General features: G+C 35.1%; 3 protein-coding genes across 14 annotated transcripts in view; all 3 read left to right on the plus strand.

Moving 5' to 3' along the window:
- The window catches only part of FAM135A (family with sequence similarity 135 member A), a 134,340-nt gene that overhangs the window by 13,513 nt on the left and 102,035 nt on the right, over positions 1 to 18,792 (plus strand). For 8 of the 12 annotated variants that reach the window (XM_050789692.1, XM_050789702.1, XM_050789699.1 and 5 more), the window contains 3 exons: positions 771 to 864; positions 2,648 to 2,763; positions 12,836 to 12,915. In XM_050789692.1, the coding sequence (XP_050645649.1) occupies positions 2,687 to 2,763; positions 12,836 to 12,915 (157 nt within the window). In that variant the 5' untranslated portion in view covers positions 771 to 864; positions 2,648 to 2,686. Of the gene's footprint in view, positions 1 to 770; positions 865 to 902; positions 1,043 to 2,647; positions 2,764 to 12,835; positions 12,916 to 18,792 lie in introns of those variants that run through there. The other 4 variants (XM_050789695.1, XM_050789701.1, XM_050789697.1 and 1 more) reach the window with 3 other exon arrangements.
- SDHAF4 (succinate dehydrogenase complex assembly factor 4) overlaps positions 1 to 18,792 on the plus strand; it is a 170,897-nt gene that overhangs the window by 12,906 nt on the left and 139,199 nt on the right. The window lies entirely within an intron of this gene.
- The window catches only part of SMAP1 (small ArfGAP 1), a 428,466-nt gene that overhangs the window by 10,385 nt on the left and 399,289 nt on the right, over positions 1 to 18,792 (plus strand). The gene's annotated exons all lie outside the window — the stretch shown is intronic.

The following is an 18,792-nucleotide window of genomic DNA, read 5'->3' on the forward strand; positions in this document are numbered from 1 at the left end:
TGCACACAAGAATATATGTACAGGAGAAGCTGTCTTCGACCTCATTTCCACAAAATGGGGAATATCTTATATAAAGATAGCATTGTTTGATCTTAGAAATAGTTACCATAAAATCTTTTGATGTGATTATTAAAGTTTCAAATAGCAGTTATGGGAGCTGGTAAAGTCTACATCTTTATGATAGAGAGAAAAAAAACTGTGTCAAAGAGTGAACATGGTCTTTATTCCAACATTTTTAGTACCTAAAATAATTGTACCAGGGAATAAGATAGATTTTTTAAAAATTTAATCAGTATTTGAAATGTGAGGAAAACTATCCATAGCACATTGAAGCAATCATTGTATCAAAATATTTTAAATAATTCTTTATACACACATACATACATATATGCATACATACACATACATATGCATGAAATTTCAGAAATTACCTACTTAAGGAGTTACTTTAAAATGGTGAGTTTCACCTCTTAAAAATTAATGAGCTTTTAAGGTTTTGGGTATTCACAGTGGTTCCTACTGAACTAAGAAAGTACTCTATTTGTTACTGCACTTTGAATTATACGTAAGTGAATCCTTAATAGAGAGATAATAGTTAATGTTGATATTGAAATTGTGAATGAAAAAAAATCTCTAAAACTTATAAGCCTTCAAAGGACATATATCTTTTATATAAATTGAAAATAGTAACTAACAAAACATAGGTTTCCTTAAGATAGACTTTTTTATGTCTACTATTTTGTTTGAGATGTTACTTTTTTTTCTCATAGGGGGAACGGTATATTTTTAACAACGGGAATCAGTAACTGGAAGTACAAGATTGGTTACTTAATAATGTTTAAAATGAGGCTTTGATCAGCAGAGGTAAGAATATAACTTTTTTTGCACTTGATTCTTAATAGATTCAAATACTTGCCAAATTTCTATGAAGAACTGATTCAAGAATTGGGAAGATTCTGAGATTTTACCCCACTTGCAAGCTAACAAGTTAGTCTGCTACAGTGTCATGGGTGTTGGCAGGACATGAGACTCATGGATCAAGGTGAAAGATGGTTTATGCTCATAGCACTAGCTAGAGTACCAGGTGACACCTGTATGTGAGTAGGTTGTGTTACAGGAGAAGAACCCTTAATTTGGGGAACCTGAGTCTTTTAGAATGGACAATAAACCTGCCTGACTTTTTTCCTCGGAGGGAGGCTTTATCTCTATTATACAGAACAGTAAACAAATCTGCCCTTTGTTCTAGTGTAAGACACTATCTCTGGCTTCTAAGATTGTTGGCTATACAAACATCCTTGAAAAGATAGTCTGGAACAAAGGCCGTCTATGTCTCAGCTTGTGAGACGTGCAGAAACATGAGAGGTTTGTGAAGAATTATCTTCCAGCACTTTCTTATTCTAAACTGCTTTTTACACTTATCTTACTTAACAGTCCAAGAAGTTATTTTTAAAATATGTACTGTTGATAAGGATGATTGTTATAATTTGTTTTTAAATAGTGAAAAAATGGAAACTACTGAAATCACCCAACAATAGGGGATTGTTTAACTATAACGTATTCCCAGTGTCATAGTTAACAATTAATGGCCGGGCGTGGTGGCTCATGCCTGTAATCCCAGCACTTTGGGAGGCCGAAGCGAGCAGATCACTTCAGGCCAGGAGTTCAAGAACAGCCCGGCCAACATGGCAAAACCCTGTCTCTACTAAAAGTACAAAAATTAGCTGGGCATGGTGGCGCACACCTATAGTCCCAGCTACTTGGAAGGCTGAGGCAGGAGAATGGCTTAAACCCCGGAGGCGGGGGTTGCAGTGAGCCGAGATAGTGCCACTGCTCTCCAGCCAGGGTGACAGAGCGAGACTCTGTCTCAAAAAATAATAATAATAATTAAAAATAATGTTGTAAAACTACATATGTAGACATATGTGTTGACTGAATAATTAAGTGAAATAAGCAGATGATAAAATGTATATGTGGTTTGATTCCACTATTATTTAAAAATTTTACAAATGCACACACATGAAGAACATACCAAAGTATGTATTTCAGTGGATGGAATTGTGAATGTTTTCTATTTGTGCTTGTCTAATTTCTTTTTTTTTTTTTTTTTTTACCTTCTTTGCAGTTGAATACTTTAGAATTTGTTAATAAAGGAAAAAATCTCTTTCTCTTTTTAAATTTAAAAGTGAAAAGTGATTTAAGAATTTTTTTCTTAAAAATCTTTCATGGGCTTAACTGGGGATTGAAGAGTGTTAATTCTTTTTTTGACTCTGGAGTTACTTATATGTGCAATGTAGCATAAGAATAGAATAATTAGGTATCTTCATTATTTAAAAAAGTTACTATCTATAAGAGATAAAGTTGAGTTTCTTTTAGCAATATGTTGTATTATCACATAAATGTCATCAAGGGAAACAAATCTTAGAAAAAGCATTCTGACAGGACAATCTTAAATTATAGCGAATAGTGCAACTTTAGGAAGTATACATTCTGGTGCTATTTAGTTGGGTTAGGTTAAGTACACTAAAATAATTTGTTTTCATTTTCTGCCTATATATCATATTCTAAAATACGTATAAATAATAGTATTTTTATAAGTTGGCATTTTTGTTACGCTTCTCATGATTTTTTTTCCCTTTCCTTAACAAAGGTGCTGTTATCAGAATAGTCTTCTGGGTATAAATTAAAAATGACTGAAGTTCAAGCAATGGTAGAATTCTCTGTGGAGCTAAACAAGTTCTACAATGTGGATTTGTTTCAGAGAGGGTATGTATTTTACTGTGAAAATGATATATTTTACATAAAATGTACAGTTTAAATTTAAATTTAATTACATGTTTTTATTCCAGCATATATAAGGAAAGCAATGAACTATATTCAAGTAATTATTTTCTCACATAAATTTTATTTATTAAATAGATACATGAATTTACTGATAATGCTGGATATACTGAACCTGTGTTTATGAATTTGTAGTGAGCCTTGAGAGGACTTTAATGTAAATGTATAAGGTCTAATTTTTGCTCTTTAAAATCTTATAGTATATTGGGAAAAAATAAGGCATCCATACAAAACAACTAAACAGAAATACAAAGCATACATGATGAAGCTTATTTCACTTGATTTTTCTATATCAGTGAATGTAGTTTTATAATATCATTTTTAATTATTAACTGTTACACTGTAACATGTTATAATTTAACAGTCACCCACTGTTGGGTATTTCATTTGTTTTCATCTTTTTGCTGTTTCACAAAAACACTGTAACAGTAGTCTTTATCAGTAGTACCTATAAAGCAATTTAATAACTTCTTGGCCTTTTGGCTAAGATCAGTAAGTATATATAAGAGGTGCTCTAGGAATCAACAGAAAGACATATTTCTGATTTAGTATGTAAGAAAAGGCATTATGGAGGGATAAGATCAAAGTATAGTTAAGACTTGGATAGGCAAAGGATAAAGTGAAAGATCGTATTTGTAGAAGAGAACGGTATGATTCAATACAGCCACATGAATCAAGTGTTGGAAATAGAAATGAACGTGTTGTTTTTAAGAATATTTAGGGGCCAGGCATGGTGGCTCACCCTGTAATCCTAGCACTTCGGGAGGCCGAGGCGGGTGGATCACCAGAGGTCAGGAGTTCGAGACCAACCTGGCCAACATGGTGAAACCCTATCTCTACTAAAAATACAAAAATTAGCCGGATGTGGTGGTGCATGCCTGTAATCCCAGCAACTTAGGAGTCTTAGGCAGGAGAATCACTTGAACCCAAGAGACGGAGGTTGCAGTAAGCCAAGATTGAACCAGTGCACTACAGCCTGGGCAACAGAGCAAGACTCCATCTCAAGAAAAATTTAAAAAAACATTTTTTTTAAAGAATATTTAGGAAATTGGATATTTTCTAGAAGAATTACAGAAGAAAGTAGTACTTTGTTCTTTATTTATCTGGATTACTATAGAACAGTTAATTGAATACCTGTAACTATTATTACTTTTCTTAATCATATACTGCCACCATTTCTTTGTCAGTACTATCTGAGGTTTCAGGCTTCCACTGGTGGTCTTGGAGTTTATCACCTGAGTGTAAGGGGGGACTATTATAGGTAGTGAATTGAACCTTTTATCATTATGAAAAGACACTGTTTATATCCTAGTAGCTTTTTGCTTTGAACTATTTTGTCTAATAATATTATAACGTCAGCTTTCTTTTAGTTAATATTTACAAGATATATCTTTTTCCATTCTTTCACTTTCAGCCTTTCTCTTTCCTTGTATTCTGTATTAGTTGCAAACAACATGTAATGGGATTTATATTTTTTATTTTCATTTTCTAGGGCATTTTTTGTGTTTTAAGTGGAACATTTAATCCATTTATATTTAATGTAATGGCTGATTTATTTGTGATTATATTCATTCTTTCTTATTTTGTATTTTCTATGTCCTCTCTTCATTTGCTCTCCTATACTCTTTTGTTTCATGTTCTGATCTTTGCCAGTATTTCAGGCTTATTCTTCAAGGGGACATTTGCCTTTGCCAGGTTCTTAGGGCATTACCAATCTAGGGCTAACTTTTGTTTCTTTAATGAAAAGTTTCAAACATAAAAGTATAGTAAACACACAGCTGTCAGCTAGCCTCAGTTACCAAAGTTTTTTCTTCCTATTTCACCTGTTGTTCCCCCCAACTGTTTTTTCAGTATGTATCTCCAACAGAGAAGGACTTTTGTTTTTAACATATTTGTAAAATCATTATTGTACTTAAATGAATATTTAAAATAATTGCTTGATATCAAATAATCCAGTGTACACGGTTCCTCAGTCATCTCATAAGTGTGTTCTTCATTATTTGTTTGAATCAATATTCAGCCCAAAATTCATAGCTTGCATTTGGTCAATATGTCTTATGTTTTCCAAAATTTATAATTGATGGTTTAATCTAAAGGATTGATTAAATTCCAAGAGTTTTTGAGACGAATCTTCAAGTGATGCTATGTACTTCCTATTGCATTGCATCAGAGGACATGTAATTTCTGACTTTCTCTTTTTTGTGATATGATTGATTCAGGTATTTTATCAACCTCATGGACCCATTAAACAGTTCCATATCACTTAATTGATGGTACCCATTGATGATCTTTACCTAGAGTCATTATTTTACTAGGGGTTATAAAATGGAGATATCCAGGGCTGGGCGCGGTGGCTCACACTTGTAATCCCAGCACTTTGAGAGGCTGAGGCGGGCAGATCACCTGAGGTCAGAAGTTCAAAACCAGCCTGGCCAACATGGTGAAACCCCATCTCTACTAAAAATACAAAAAATCAGCTGGGCTGTAATCCCAGCTATTCAGGAGTCTGAAGCAGAAGAATCACTTGAACCTGGTAGGCAGAGGTTGCAATGAGCCGAGATTGCACCATTGGACTCCAGCCTAGGCAATAAGAGCAAAACTCTGTCTCAAAAAAAAAAAAAAAAAAAAAAAAAAAAATGGAGATATCCAAATTCTGTTATTCCTTATACATTTATTACCTGGAATTCTGTGAAGAATTTTGCCTCATTATTTGGTTATTCTGACATATAGTTTACACAGAAAAGACATAATAAATGTTTTATTATTTCTCCTTAGTTACTTGTTTTCGGACTATTTTGCTGTTGCCGTAGCGTATTGCACGTATAATCACTTTTTATTTTGTGCCAATATGAACTCATGGATTTTCAACATATTTACTGATAATATTGTGTCACTATCAGCCAGGCGCGGTGGCTCCCATCTGTAATCCCAGCACTTTGGGAGGCTGAGGCAGGTGGATCACCTGAGGTCAGGAATTTAAGACCAGCCTGGCCAACATTGTGAAAACCCTTTCTCTTCTAAAAATACAAAAATTAGCCAGTGGCACACGCCTGTAATCCCAGCTCTCGGGAGGCTGAGACAGGAGAATTGCTTGAGACTCAGAGGCAGAGGTTGCCATAAGCTGAGCTCGCACCACTGCACTCCAGTCTGGGTGACAGAGTGAGACCCTGTCTCAAAAAAAAAAAAAAAAAAAGAAAAAGAAAAAGTATTGTGTCACTATCCTTTCTGATGCTTAGAGGGAGCCTTTCAGTTTGGTTTCTGTGAATTTCCCACAGGACAGTCTAAGTGTTTGATAGTTTTCTTGTTTTCTATTATGATATAGGTGTTGCAGACTCTTGTACATTCTTTGATCCAGACCTGGAGTCAGCCAAGGAGTCCTGGTTCCTTTTATTAGGAAATAGTACTTAGAAATCATAATGTATACACTGAAGGTACACATTTTGGGGTCATTTCTTCTAAGTCCTTTCAGTTAACAGCATTAGCAAATACTTTGTTTTTTATTTTTTATTTTTTTGAGATGGAGTCTCACTCTGTCACCCAGGCCAGAGTGTACTGGCACGGTCTCAGGTCACTGCAACCTCCGCCTCCTGGGTTCAAGCGATTCTCCTGCCTCAGCCTCCGGAGTAGCTGGGATTATAGGTGCCGGCCACCACGCCTGGCTAATTTTTGTATTTTTAGTAGAGATGGGTTTTCACCATGTTGGCCAGGCTGGTCTCGTACTCCTGACCTCATGATCCACCTGCCTTGGCCTCCCAAGTGCTGGGGTTACAGGCATGAGTCACCATGCTCGACCACAAATACATTTTTAAAAGAAAAATACATGATTAATGTATACTGATATTTCCAATTCTAGTTTAAGTTTACAAGGATTTTACTTTTTTAATTTTATGTTTGTGTCTCTTTTTACTTATAGAGAAAATCTTTGTTCCTAGTAATGTAGATCATTACTTACTTTATGTATGTGTGTGGACATTTCTGTGTAGAATAGTTTCAAAATAATACAGCATTACCATCAAGACCATAAATATTGAAAATTTCTTCATGATTCTTTTTTTTTTTTTTTGCCAAGATATATCCCATGAGGAATAGGCAGTCAAAATACTGTTTTAAAAATCACTTGAAGTAATTCTCTGTGGAATTACAATCAAGTAGACATACGTTTATTTGTTTCAGGGTTGTTTAGGGATTGACATTTTCTTTGTTTTATAATTATATAAAAAATTTACATGGGTCCAAAATCAAAACTCTGTACAAAGTCCACTATATTGAGATAGATCTCGTTTTGATCCCTGTACCTTCTCTCTCCTTATCCCATAGGTAACCATTTTGTTTTTATTAGTTTTTGGTATATCCTTTTATTTTTTTTCCATTTGAAAATAGAGGCAAATAAATATATAGTCACACCCTTCCGTCTTACACAAAGGTAGCATAGGATACATACACTCTGTACCCTGCTTTTGTTGTTTAAAAGTGTATCTCAAAGGTCACTCCTCTAAGTGTGAGTGATTAACATTCGGGTGGTAACACCTGAATCCATCATATCACAAAAAAAAGAGACAACCAGACATTGCATGTCCTTTGATATAATGCTGTAGGAAGTACATAATCAAACCTTTAGCTTAACCCACCAATTTTAAATTTACAAAAATCTAAGAGATATGTCACATTCCTTTTTACAATTGCATTTTACACCATTGTATAGTTGTACCATAGTTTATTCAACCAGTCCCCCTATCGGACGTTTTGTTTTTATCTTACATTTTCCAATTGCAGTTAATACTACAATATTGCAATTGCTGTTGCAACTAATACTACAATCTGCATATATCATTTAATATTTTTGCCATACTTTCTTTGGGATATCTTCTTAAAAGTAGGCTGTTGAGGCAAAGGGTAAATGACACCTGTTTTTGCTCTTTTTTTGCCAAATTACATTCCATATGGTGTTGTGCCATTTTGTGATCTCACTAGTGCTGTGGTAGAATTCCTGTTTACCCACAGGCTTGCCAACATATTACACCCATGCGCCATTTAACTGCATTTTGGTCAGTGACAGACCGCAAATATGACAGTAGTCCAATAAGATTGTAATGGAGCTGGAAAATTCCCATCACCTCGTGATGGTAGTAGCTTTGGTAACCTCGTAGTGTGATACATTACTTTTTCTATGCTTAGATACACAGATACCTACTATTGTGTTATAATTGCTTGCAGTTTGCAGTACAGTAACATGGTGCAGATTTGTAGCCTAGCAGCAATGGGCTATATGGTATAGTCTGCCTGTGTAGTATAATCAGCAGGTTTGTGTAAGTACACTACATGGTTCTCACAGTGACGAAATCAATCTAAGGATGCATTTCTCAGAATGTATCCCTGTTGTTGAATGAAGAGTGACTATATTTTGTTAGATTGTTGGATTTCTGTCATTCTGATAGTTGAGAATGGATATATTTTTGTAGTGAAAATTTATAGTTTTTTAAGTTATAAGTGAAATTGAACTCTTTTTGTATATTTAGAGTCATTTGCATTTCTTTTTCTATGAACTGTTTAATCATACTTTTTTTTCATCTTTCTGTTGGTTGGTTGGTCTTTTTCATCTCAATTTTCTTCTCAATTAAGGTTTGCTGGAATATATCAACAGATGGCCTCAGAACAAAAGCAGTTTAATTGCTTTGCCTAATTCACTATGATTTTGCTTTCCTTTAAATTTTCCTTGGTAATTCCATACTATCTTGTGAGCTCTTCAATACTTTTACAGATATACTTTTTATACTTTACCTGGCATTGTCTTTTAGCAAGAGGTTGCTCTGAATAACCTAGCCGACCACAGCTCTTAACATGGAAGTGTTTTATTCTTTGATTTTTGAATTTTTTTTATCTCTTACTTCATATTTTTTTTAAATAATTAACTCATCCACATTTAAAATTTTGGGGCTGGGTGCAGTGGCTCACACCTGTAATCCCAGCGCTTTGGAAGGGAAGCAGATGGATCACTTGAGGTCAGGAGTTTGAGACTAGCCTGGCCAATATGGTGAAACCTGTCTCTCCTAAAAATACAAAAATTAGCCGGGCTTGGTGGTACACGCCTGTAATCCCAGCTACTCCAGGGGCTGCGGCATGAGAATTGCTTGAACCTGAGTGGTGGAGGTTGCACTGAGCAGAGATTGTGCCACTGCACTCCAGCCTGGGTGACAGAGTGAGACTCTGTCTCAGAAAACAAAGAAAGAAAGAAGGAAAGAAGGAAGGAAAGAAAGAAAGAAAGAAAGGGAAGGGGAGGGGAGGGGAGGGAAGGGAAGGGGAGGAAAGGGAAAAGATAAGATAACCAGGCATGCCTGTGGTTCCAGCTACTCGGGAGGCTGAGATGGGAGGATTGCTTAAGCCCAGGAGGTTGAGGCCGCAGTGAGCCATGGTTGTACCACTGCACTCCAGCCTGGGTGACAGAGTGAGACCTGTCTCCATAAGAAAAAGAAGAAAAGAAAAAAATTATTTATCTAAAAAATTTTATACCTTTTAAAGTAGCAATAATTTTAATAAAAAATATATTTATAATAGTAGATTGCTTTCATAAATATCAGATGAACTTTATTTAAAATAATGTGTATATTTGCTTTTAGTGTTTCTTTCCCTGTATTTCTAACACCTATCACATAGATCTTCAATAAGTGATGAACAAATGGCATTCAGGGAATATAAATTACTATATGGTGTTCTAGTAGTATATATTAAATGTGGGGATTAAAAAAATTTTTTAACACTTTATTGACATAGCATCTCATAAAATTCTGCAGAATCAGTGATCACATATTTTTATGATAGGCTGTTTTAAAAGTATTTTGCTTTTTCTGTTTTTTATCCTTCTATTAATTTCTATTTTAAAAACATAATTATTACCAGAAAATCTAATTAGGAATCAAATCTAATGATTCATAGTGTGCATATTCATCAACTAAAGACATATTTTTTCATCTAATGTTAGGTGAGATACTATCATGGTGCTAATTGTGGGAATACATAAACAGGGGTGGGAAAGCTACAGCCTTTGGACCAAATCTGGCTTGATACTGAGCCAAACCCATCCACGTCCATTTACTTAGTTTATGGCTGCTTTTGCTCAGCAGTAGAAATGAGTAGTCACAGCAGAGACTATGGCCCACAAAGTAAAAATATATTGTCAAGCCCTTTAAGAAAGCTGTTGACCATTGGTATGGAATATTTAGATATGGTTTCTTCCCTCAAAATGGTTAATATAGAATGGACTTTCCCTGATACATTCTAACAGAGAGGTGGCTTTCTTTTCATATTTAAAAAATTTTTTTGACAATTTAAAAATTGTATATATGGAGTACAATGTAATGTTTCGATGTATGTATTAAATCAAGCTAATTATATCACTTCACCTACTTTTTTTTTTGTAGTGAGAACATTTTAAATCTATCCTTTTAGGGATTTTGAGATATACATTATTATTAACTGTGGTTACCATGCAGTGCAATAGATCACTAAAACGTATTACTCCTGTCCAACTGCAACTTTGTACTGTTTGACCAACATCTCCTCTTTTCCCACCCCCTGCAATCCCAGCCTCTGGTAAATACCATTCTACTCTCTGCTTCTATGAGTTCAAGATTTTTAGATTCTGCGTATAAGTGACATCATACATTATTTATCTTTCTGTGCCTGGCTTATTTCTCTTCACGTAATGCCCTCCAGGTTCATTCATGTTGTTGCAAATGACAGACTGTTCTTATTTTTTAAGGCTATGTGTAGTATTCTGTTGTGTATATATACTACATTTGCCATTCATTATCTAGTCATCCATTGATAAACACTACAGTTGCTTCCATTATCTTAGCTATTGTGAATAATGCTGCAGTGAACACAGGGGAGCAGATGTCTTTCTAATATACTGATTTCAGTTCTTTAAATATATACCGAGTAGTGGAATTGCTGGATTATATGGTAACTCTATTTTTAGTTTTTTGAGGAACCTCCATAATATTTTCCATAACGGCTGTGCTAGTCTACATTCTCACCAACAGTGTGCAGTGGTTCCTTTTCCTCCACATCCTCACCAAGACTATCTTTTCTGTTTTCTTTTTGATAATAGCCATTCCAATGGATGTGGGTGATTCTCATGGTGTTGATTAGTATTTCCCTGATAAATACAGATGTTGAACATTTTTACATATCTGTTAGCCATTTGTATGTCTTCTTTTGAGAAATGTTTATTCCTGCACTTTGCCCATTTTTTAATTTGGTTATTTGTTTTCTTGAAGTTGAGTTGTTTGAATTCCTTATATATTTTGGATATTAGTTCCTTATCAGATATATAGTTTGCAAATATTTTTTGGTTTGCAAATATTTTTTTTCCCAATCTGTGGGTTGTTTCTTCAGTCTGTTAATTGTTTCTTTTGCTCTGCAGAAGCTTTTTAATTTGGCGTAATCTTATTTGTCTATGTTTGCTTTTGTTGCCTGGGCTTTTGGGGTTATATCCAAGAAATCATAGCTCAGAACAGTGTAATAGAGCTTTCCCCTTGTGTTTTCTTCTAATAGTTTTGCAGTTTCAGGTCTTATGTATAAGTCTTTAATCCATTTGAGTTGATTTTTTATATGGTATGAGATAAGGATCTAGTTTCACTCTTCTGCCTGAGGATATCCAGTTTTCCCCACACCATTTATTGAAGAAACTGTCCTTTCTTCATTGTGTGTTCTTGGCACCTTTGTCAAAAACCAACTGACCGTAAATGTGTGGGTTTATTTCTGGAATTCTGTCCTGTTGCATTGGTTGATGTGTTTGTTTTTATGCCAGTACCATGCTGTTTTGATTACAATTGCTTGGAAAGATATTTTGAACTCAGGGAGTGTGACCTTTTTTTTTTTTTTTTTTTTTTTTTTGTCAGAATCTCACTCTGTCTTTCAGGCTGGAGTGCAGTGGTGTGATCTCAGCTCACTGCAAACTCTGCCTCCTGGATTCAAGCAATTCTCATGACTCAACCTCCCTAGTAGCTGGGACCACAGGCACATGCCACCACGCCTGGCTAATTTTTTGTCTTTTTGTTAGAGATGGAGTTTTGCCATGTTGGCCAGGCAAGTCTTGAACTCCTGACCTCAAGTGATCCACCTGCCTTGGCCTCCCACAGTGTTGGAATTACAGGTATAAGCCACCACGTCTGGCCACTTTGTTCTTTTTGCTCAAGATTGCTTTGACTATTCAGAGTATTTTGTGGTCTCATACAAATTTTAGTATTGTGTTTTCTATTTCTGTGAAAAATGATGTCAGATAAATGCAGAGTTTTATTTAAATGTCTCCAAATTTTAGCAAACACATACTGAACACTTAAATGTGTGTAAACCAAGGATTGTGAATGTACGCTATGAATAAGACATGGTCTCTGTGCTGAGGAAGTTTAAAATGAAGCATCTACCACTGTTTAGTATTAATTTGCTTTTATATCATATACCTTTATATTTTAAAATAGCAATATTTTGCTTGATCTTTAGTCAAAACCTTCAAAATGGAAAGTTGAAGAGTTCCTAGAAAACTTTGTTGTCCCCTGGTTTCAAGGTTCCCGCTGATTCCACTTCGATTTTTTTCTCAGTTTTCTCATGTTTTCAAGCAGTCCTCATCTTAATCTTAACAAGTCATCTAACTTTATGGAGTTTTATCATGCCCCTTTAAAGCCAAGTGAAACAATGAAGCTCTTAGATGCTTTTCTAATTCCACAGGTTGCTATCACATATAAAATAAAAAATATTGTATGTATTGTATCTGTTTCTTTCATTTATCTTTATATATACTGGGTTTCTCTTTTGGTTTTATGCCATGCTTACATTTGATATGTAAGCCTGATTTTTTTTTTCCAACAATAGTATGTTATGGGAGACTGATATAATTAGGTCAACTTTATTATTTTAATACAGATACAAATGTGGAAGTTGGGGCATTCCATATTTTTAAATATGTTTTGAAATAACTTCCTTGTTTATTTTGCTTTAGTTTTTACCAGATTCGTGCTTCTATGAAAATTCCATCAAGAATTCCCCACAGAGTAGAAGCTAGTTTGTTACATGCAACAGGTAAGCCAAGGAATATGTTCAAATTTAAAAAGTAATCTGAAACAACATTATAATGGCCAATAACTTTTCATAAATTTTTTTCTCATTACAGATATAAGATACCAAATAACATCATTATTATAACCATTATAAGAAATATATTTGGGGCCTCAGTAAAACGGACTTCATTATAGATACTCTGTCTCCTTCTTAGATTTCTTACAATGAGCACATCAAAGAATGTATATTAAAGTTTCATGAAAACAAACGTAGGATTGGTATCCATTATATCATATAAGAGGCAATGTACAAAGATACACAGTAAATGGGAACATGTAATTTGACTTATGATTATAAAGGTGTTTTATGATAAAGTTTTATGGTATGCATTTTGAGGACATTTTTTAAACCAGTTTTTTTTTCTGGATTAGGTTCTCTAATTATGAAACAGAGCCAAAAGGCAATGTAGGAAGGTATGAAATAAACATGTTACAGCAGCTTTGTTAGTTACTCATATTCTAAGGAGAGACACCAGCATTAAAGGGGTTAAGTTAAAACAGCTTTCCCAATACAATATATGCTGTGTCATTACATGTAGTTAGAAAATGAACCAGTTAATGAAACATTCTAAAGAGTTATTATGTAAGCCTAATATGAAATTACTAATTTTTAAAGCATCATAAAAATAATAAAATACACCTGACACTAGAGCTATGCTGAGCGTAATTCAGTCCATTTTGAAATTTTAAAAAATTTGTTAGGTATTTGAAGTGTTAAGGATTGTCTTTTATCATACTGTGGATACTAAAATGTTGGTTAATGTTAAATTTTTAATTTTTTATTATTATACTTTAAGTTCTAGGATACATGTGCACAATGTGCAGTTTTGTTTACATATGTATACATGTGCCATGTTGGTGTGCTGCACCCATTAATTCATCATTTACGTTAGGTATTTCTCCTAATGCTATCCTTCCCCCATCCCCCGACCCCACAACAGGCCCCACTGTGTGATGTTCCCCTTCCTGTGTCCAAGTGTTCTCATTGTTCAGTTCCCACCTATGAGTGAGAACATGCGGTGTTTGGTTTTCTGTCCTTGCGATAGTTTGCTCAGAATGATGGTTTCCAGCTTCATCCATGTCCCTACAAAGAACATGGACTCATCCATTTTTATGGCTGCATAGTATTCCATGGTGTATATGTGCCACATTTACTTAATCCTGTCTGTCATTGAGGGACATTTGGGTTTTTTCCAAGTCTTTGCTATCGTGAATAGTGCCACAATAAATATACATGTTCATGTGTCTTTATAGTAGCATGATTTATAATCCTTTGGGTATATACCCAGTAATGGAATGGCTGGGTCAAATGGTATTTCTAGTTCTAGATCCTTGAGGAATCGCCACACTGTCTTCCACAATGGTTGAACTAATTTACACTCCCACCAACAGTGTAAAAATGTTCCTATTTCTCCACATCCTCTCCAGCCCCTGTTGTTTCCTGACTTTTTAATGATCGCCATTCTAACTGGTGTGAGGTGGGATCTCATTGTGGTTTTGATTTGCATTTCTCTGATGGCGAGTGATGATGAGCATTTTTTCATGTGTCTGTTGGCTGCATAATTGTCTTCTTTTGAGAAGTGTCTCTTCATATCCTTTGCCCAATTTTTGATGGGGTTGTTTCCTTTTTTCTTGTAAATTTGTTTAAGTTCTTTGTAGATTCTGGATATTAGCCATTTGTCAGAGGGGTATATGCAAGAATTTTCTCCCATTCTGTAGGTTGCCTGTTCATTCTGATGGTAGTTTCTTTGGCTGTGCAGAAGTTCTTTAGTTTAATTAGATCTCATTTGTCAATTTTGGCTTTTGTTGCCATTGCTTTTAGTGTTTTAGTCACGAAGTCCTTGCCTATGCCTGTGTCCTGAATGGTATTGCCTAGGTTTTCTTCTAGGGTTTTTATGGTTTTAGGTCTAACATTTAAGTCTTTAATCCATCTTGAGTTAATTTTTGTATAAGGTGTAAGGAAGGGAACCAGTTTCAGCTTTCTACTTATGGCTAGCCAGTTTTCCCAGCACCGTTTATTAAATAGGGAATCCTTTCCCCATTTCTTCTTTTTGTCAGGTTTGTCAAAGATCAGATGGTTGTAGATGTGTGGTGTTACTTCCGAGGCCTCTGTTCTGTTCCATTGGTCTATGAATCTGTTTTGGTACCAGTACCATGCCGTTTTGGTTACTGTAGCCTTGTGGTATAGTTTGAAGTCAGGTAGTGTGATGCCTCCAGCTTTGTTCTTTTTGTTTAGGATTGTCTTGGCAATGTGGGCTCTTTTTTGGTTCCATATGAACTTTAAAGTAGTTTTTTCCAATTCTGTGAAGAAAGTCATTGGTAGCTTGATGGGGATGGCATTGAATCTATAAATTACCTTGGGCAGTATGACCATTTTCACAATATTGATTCTTCCTCTCCATAAGCATGGAATGTTCTTCCATTTGTTTGTGTCCTCTATTATTTCGTTGAGAAGTGGTTTCTAGTTCTCCTTGAAGAGGTCCTTCACATCCCTTGTAAGTTGGATTCCTAGGTATTTTGTTCTCTTTGTAGTAATTGTGAATGGGAGTTCACTCATGATTTGGCTCTCTGTCTGTTCTTAGTGTATAGGAATGCTTGTGATTTTTATACATTGATTTTGTATCCTGAGACTAATGTTAAATTTTAGTGAATTATACATAGTGTAGAGTTTATCTTCCTGAAGACTTATTAAAATTCTCACAGAGGTCTGTTGCTTATGACAAATACACACACACACACGCATACATATATATACATGTATATGTGTATATACATATATTTTGTATATTCATCTTAAAATGAAAAAGAATTTATTCTTAGCTTGGCATACGTGTTAATGTATATATTATTGCCATAATAGGTCTTCTTTTGTAACTCTACTTTCACAAAACATAGAGGTAACAAAACAAGCTGACATGACATGACAGATTTGGTGTACTCTTTTGAACATCCTTGAATGTAGTAGACTAGATTTCTAGCTCAGTTTTATCTCTTGACGTTGCCAGTTGAGAAAATCCTCAGACTTTAGTTTGTGAGATATCTTTCAAGATGGCAAGATACTTGACATATATTCCACAAGGTTAAATAGGCTAACCACTTTTAAGTATACATTTTAAAAATTTTTGTTCCTTATTATAAAGTTTCGAGAGAAATAATGTCAAACCTGTGAGTATTAATTCATTTTGTTTTGAGACGGAGTCTTGCCCTGTCGCCCAGGCTGGAGTGCAGTGGCGTGATATCGGCTCACTGCAACCTCCACCTCCTGGGTTCGAGCAATTCTCCTGCTTCAGCCTCCTGAGTAGCTGAGACTACAGGCGTGCACCAGCACACCCAGTTAATTTTTGTATTTTTATTAGAGATGGGATTTCACCATGTTGGTCAGGGTAGTCATGATCTCTTGACGTTGTGGTCCACCCACCTCGGTCTCCCAAAGTGCTGGGATTATAGACATGAGCCACCACACCTGTCCTGAATATTAATTCTTGACCACTAAACTTGTCCTTGTATGAGAACCTGAGAGATTTTTTGAGATTGAGTTCATAATTTGTACTGAAGTTAAGATTTTTGTATTTTGTTTCATTTTAATATGGAATTAATGAGGTAACATTACTTTTTAAATGTTTGGATGTGAAATTAGTCAGTTTAACCCAGAAAAATCTAATCAATGGAGAAAAAAGATAATTCTGGAAAGAGAAATGGGGAAATGGTAGAAAACAGACAAAACCAGATAAATTGTAAATTCTCAGCAAATGATTGATTCAAAGGCCAAAAGGAAGTGTGCTAGAAGAAAACATTTGCTGAATTCTAAATTTCAGTTACTATATAGTCTTACTTGTGTCAAACCCAACTATCTCCTTGTTATGTTAGGCAGATTTTGCCATTTTTTCCTTATTCATTTTCTGAACGAATAGATTTAGAAATTCTTTACATTTACAAATAAAACATTTTAAATCATTGATTTAGCCATTAATCATTTAGCATTTCTCTATATCATACAGAGCATTGTTTCTACTTTGTTTTTCGCAGATTCCAAATAATTACCTCAGAGGACTGGAAATTTTAACCGTACTTGGTTATTACAGATTACATTCCGAGAAAGATTTTGAATGTCAGAATAATGACTGGTGGACAAAAGTATCATTTGAAAATAAAATCTTATCGGTTAGATTTTTAGGTTGGTGTAAAGGATAGAATTAAGTGTCATAATATTTGATTTGGTTGATGTGTTTCATTAAAGACTATTTTCTTCATAATGTTAACTTATTCCTCAAGTAACTTCCTCTTTTAGTAATAAGTTACCTTGCCCTAACTTTATGGAAACATTTCTCTACCTCTGCTTATTGACTTGTGAGTTGAAGGTAAGGAAGGGCATCAGAAATAAATTGTCAAAAGATTTAACAGTAACCCCTGATTACTCTTCCTAGTCCAGTGGCCCTCGAGTAACCATGCTTGCTGCTACTTGTATTACAGTTCAGTCAGGAGCACCCTTTTCAGGTGTGGTAGTGGCATTATCTTGGTTAACAATAGTTTAGAATTATGACTCTGGGCAGGAACCTCAGAGTCTATTCATTGCAGTGATCTAAAGTCAGGTGTGTCATTCAACAACTTCTGACCCTTGAGAACAGTTTATATCCTGATAACTCAGAGTGGATGCTATGTTTTAAAGGACACAGATGTACTTTATGGCAACAAGGAAATGTCCTTTCCATAGCATGTCACATCTTGTAGATGTTTTTCCAAGGCTATTTGAGTGTTTTGCCTTTAGTAATTTATGAGCTAAGTACATGACTGAGACGTTTTTGGTCTGTCAGTGACTATTTACAGCAACAACTGAGCTTTCAGATCCAGTGAATGTTCATTTATTATTATGTTTGATAGTGACAGGGTGGTGCTACAGATTCAGTCAAGATTCTTTCCATACATAGTTTCAGGGCATGTAACCATTCAGCCTTTATTAGGTTACACCTGATCTGTGCATTAACAAGAGAATATTGTGATATTTGTATTTAGCCTCATCTTATACAAGAAATGTCTTCCATTTGACATTTTATTTTCCAAATGAGTATGTTTTTTTTTTTTTTTTTTTTTTTTTTTTTTTTTTTTTTTTTTGACGCGGAGTCTTGCTCTGTGCCCCAGGCTGGAGTGCAGTGGCGCGATCTCGGCTCACTGCAAGCTCCGCTCCCCCGGGTTCACGCCATTCTCCTGCCTCAGCCTCCCGAGTAGCTGGGACTACAGGCGCCCGCCACCTCGCCCGGCTAATTTTCTTGTATTTTTAGTAGAGACGGGGTTTCACCGTGTTAGCCAGGATGGTCTCGATCTCCTGACCTCATGATCCGCCCGTCTCGGCCTCCCAAAGTGCTGGGATTACAGGCTTGAGCCACCGCGCCCGGCCCCAAATGAGTATGTTTGTTCAATGTTGTCAGTTTTACCTTTATTTACTCACCAGAAAAGTGGACATTTTATAGCTACTTAGTCCCTTCTTTGTCTTTTGAGAGAAAAAAATATTCTAGAAAAGATAAAAATGAATTTATTTTATGGACAACCCTATTTGAATCAAGTTCCATAATCACTCTTCTTCATCAACTAAATACTGGTTGGAAAGAATTTATCTTTTATAAAAATTAACAGAAGTTATAATTCAATCTGTAGATCATTTGTATGGCAGAAATATTACGTATAATTAATGTTATTCACGAAGTAATGTTATTTTGACATTACGACAAATTGTGTCAGAAATGCCCAGATAAAGTACCTTCTCTTAGCCTTTTCCTGAGTACTTACTTTTTTTTTCCTTAGTTATGACTAGATTTAATCATTGCTGCTGCCAATTAAGTTTCTA

This window comes from Macaca thibetana, chromosome 4, assembly GCF_024542745.1.
Source record: "Macaca thibetana thibetana isolate TM-01 chromosome 4, ASM2454274v1, whole genome shotgun sequence".
Lineage (NCBI taxonomy): Eukaryota > Metazoa > Chordata > Mammalia > Primates > Cercopithecidae > Macaca > Macaca thibetana.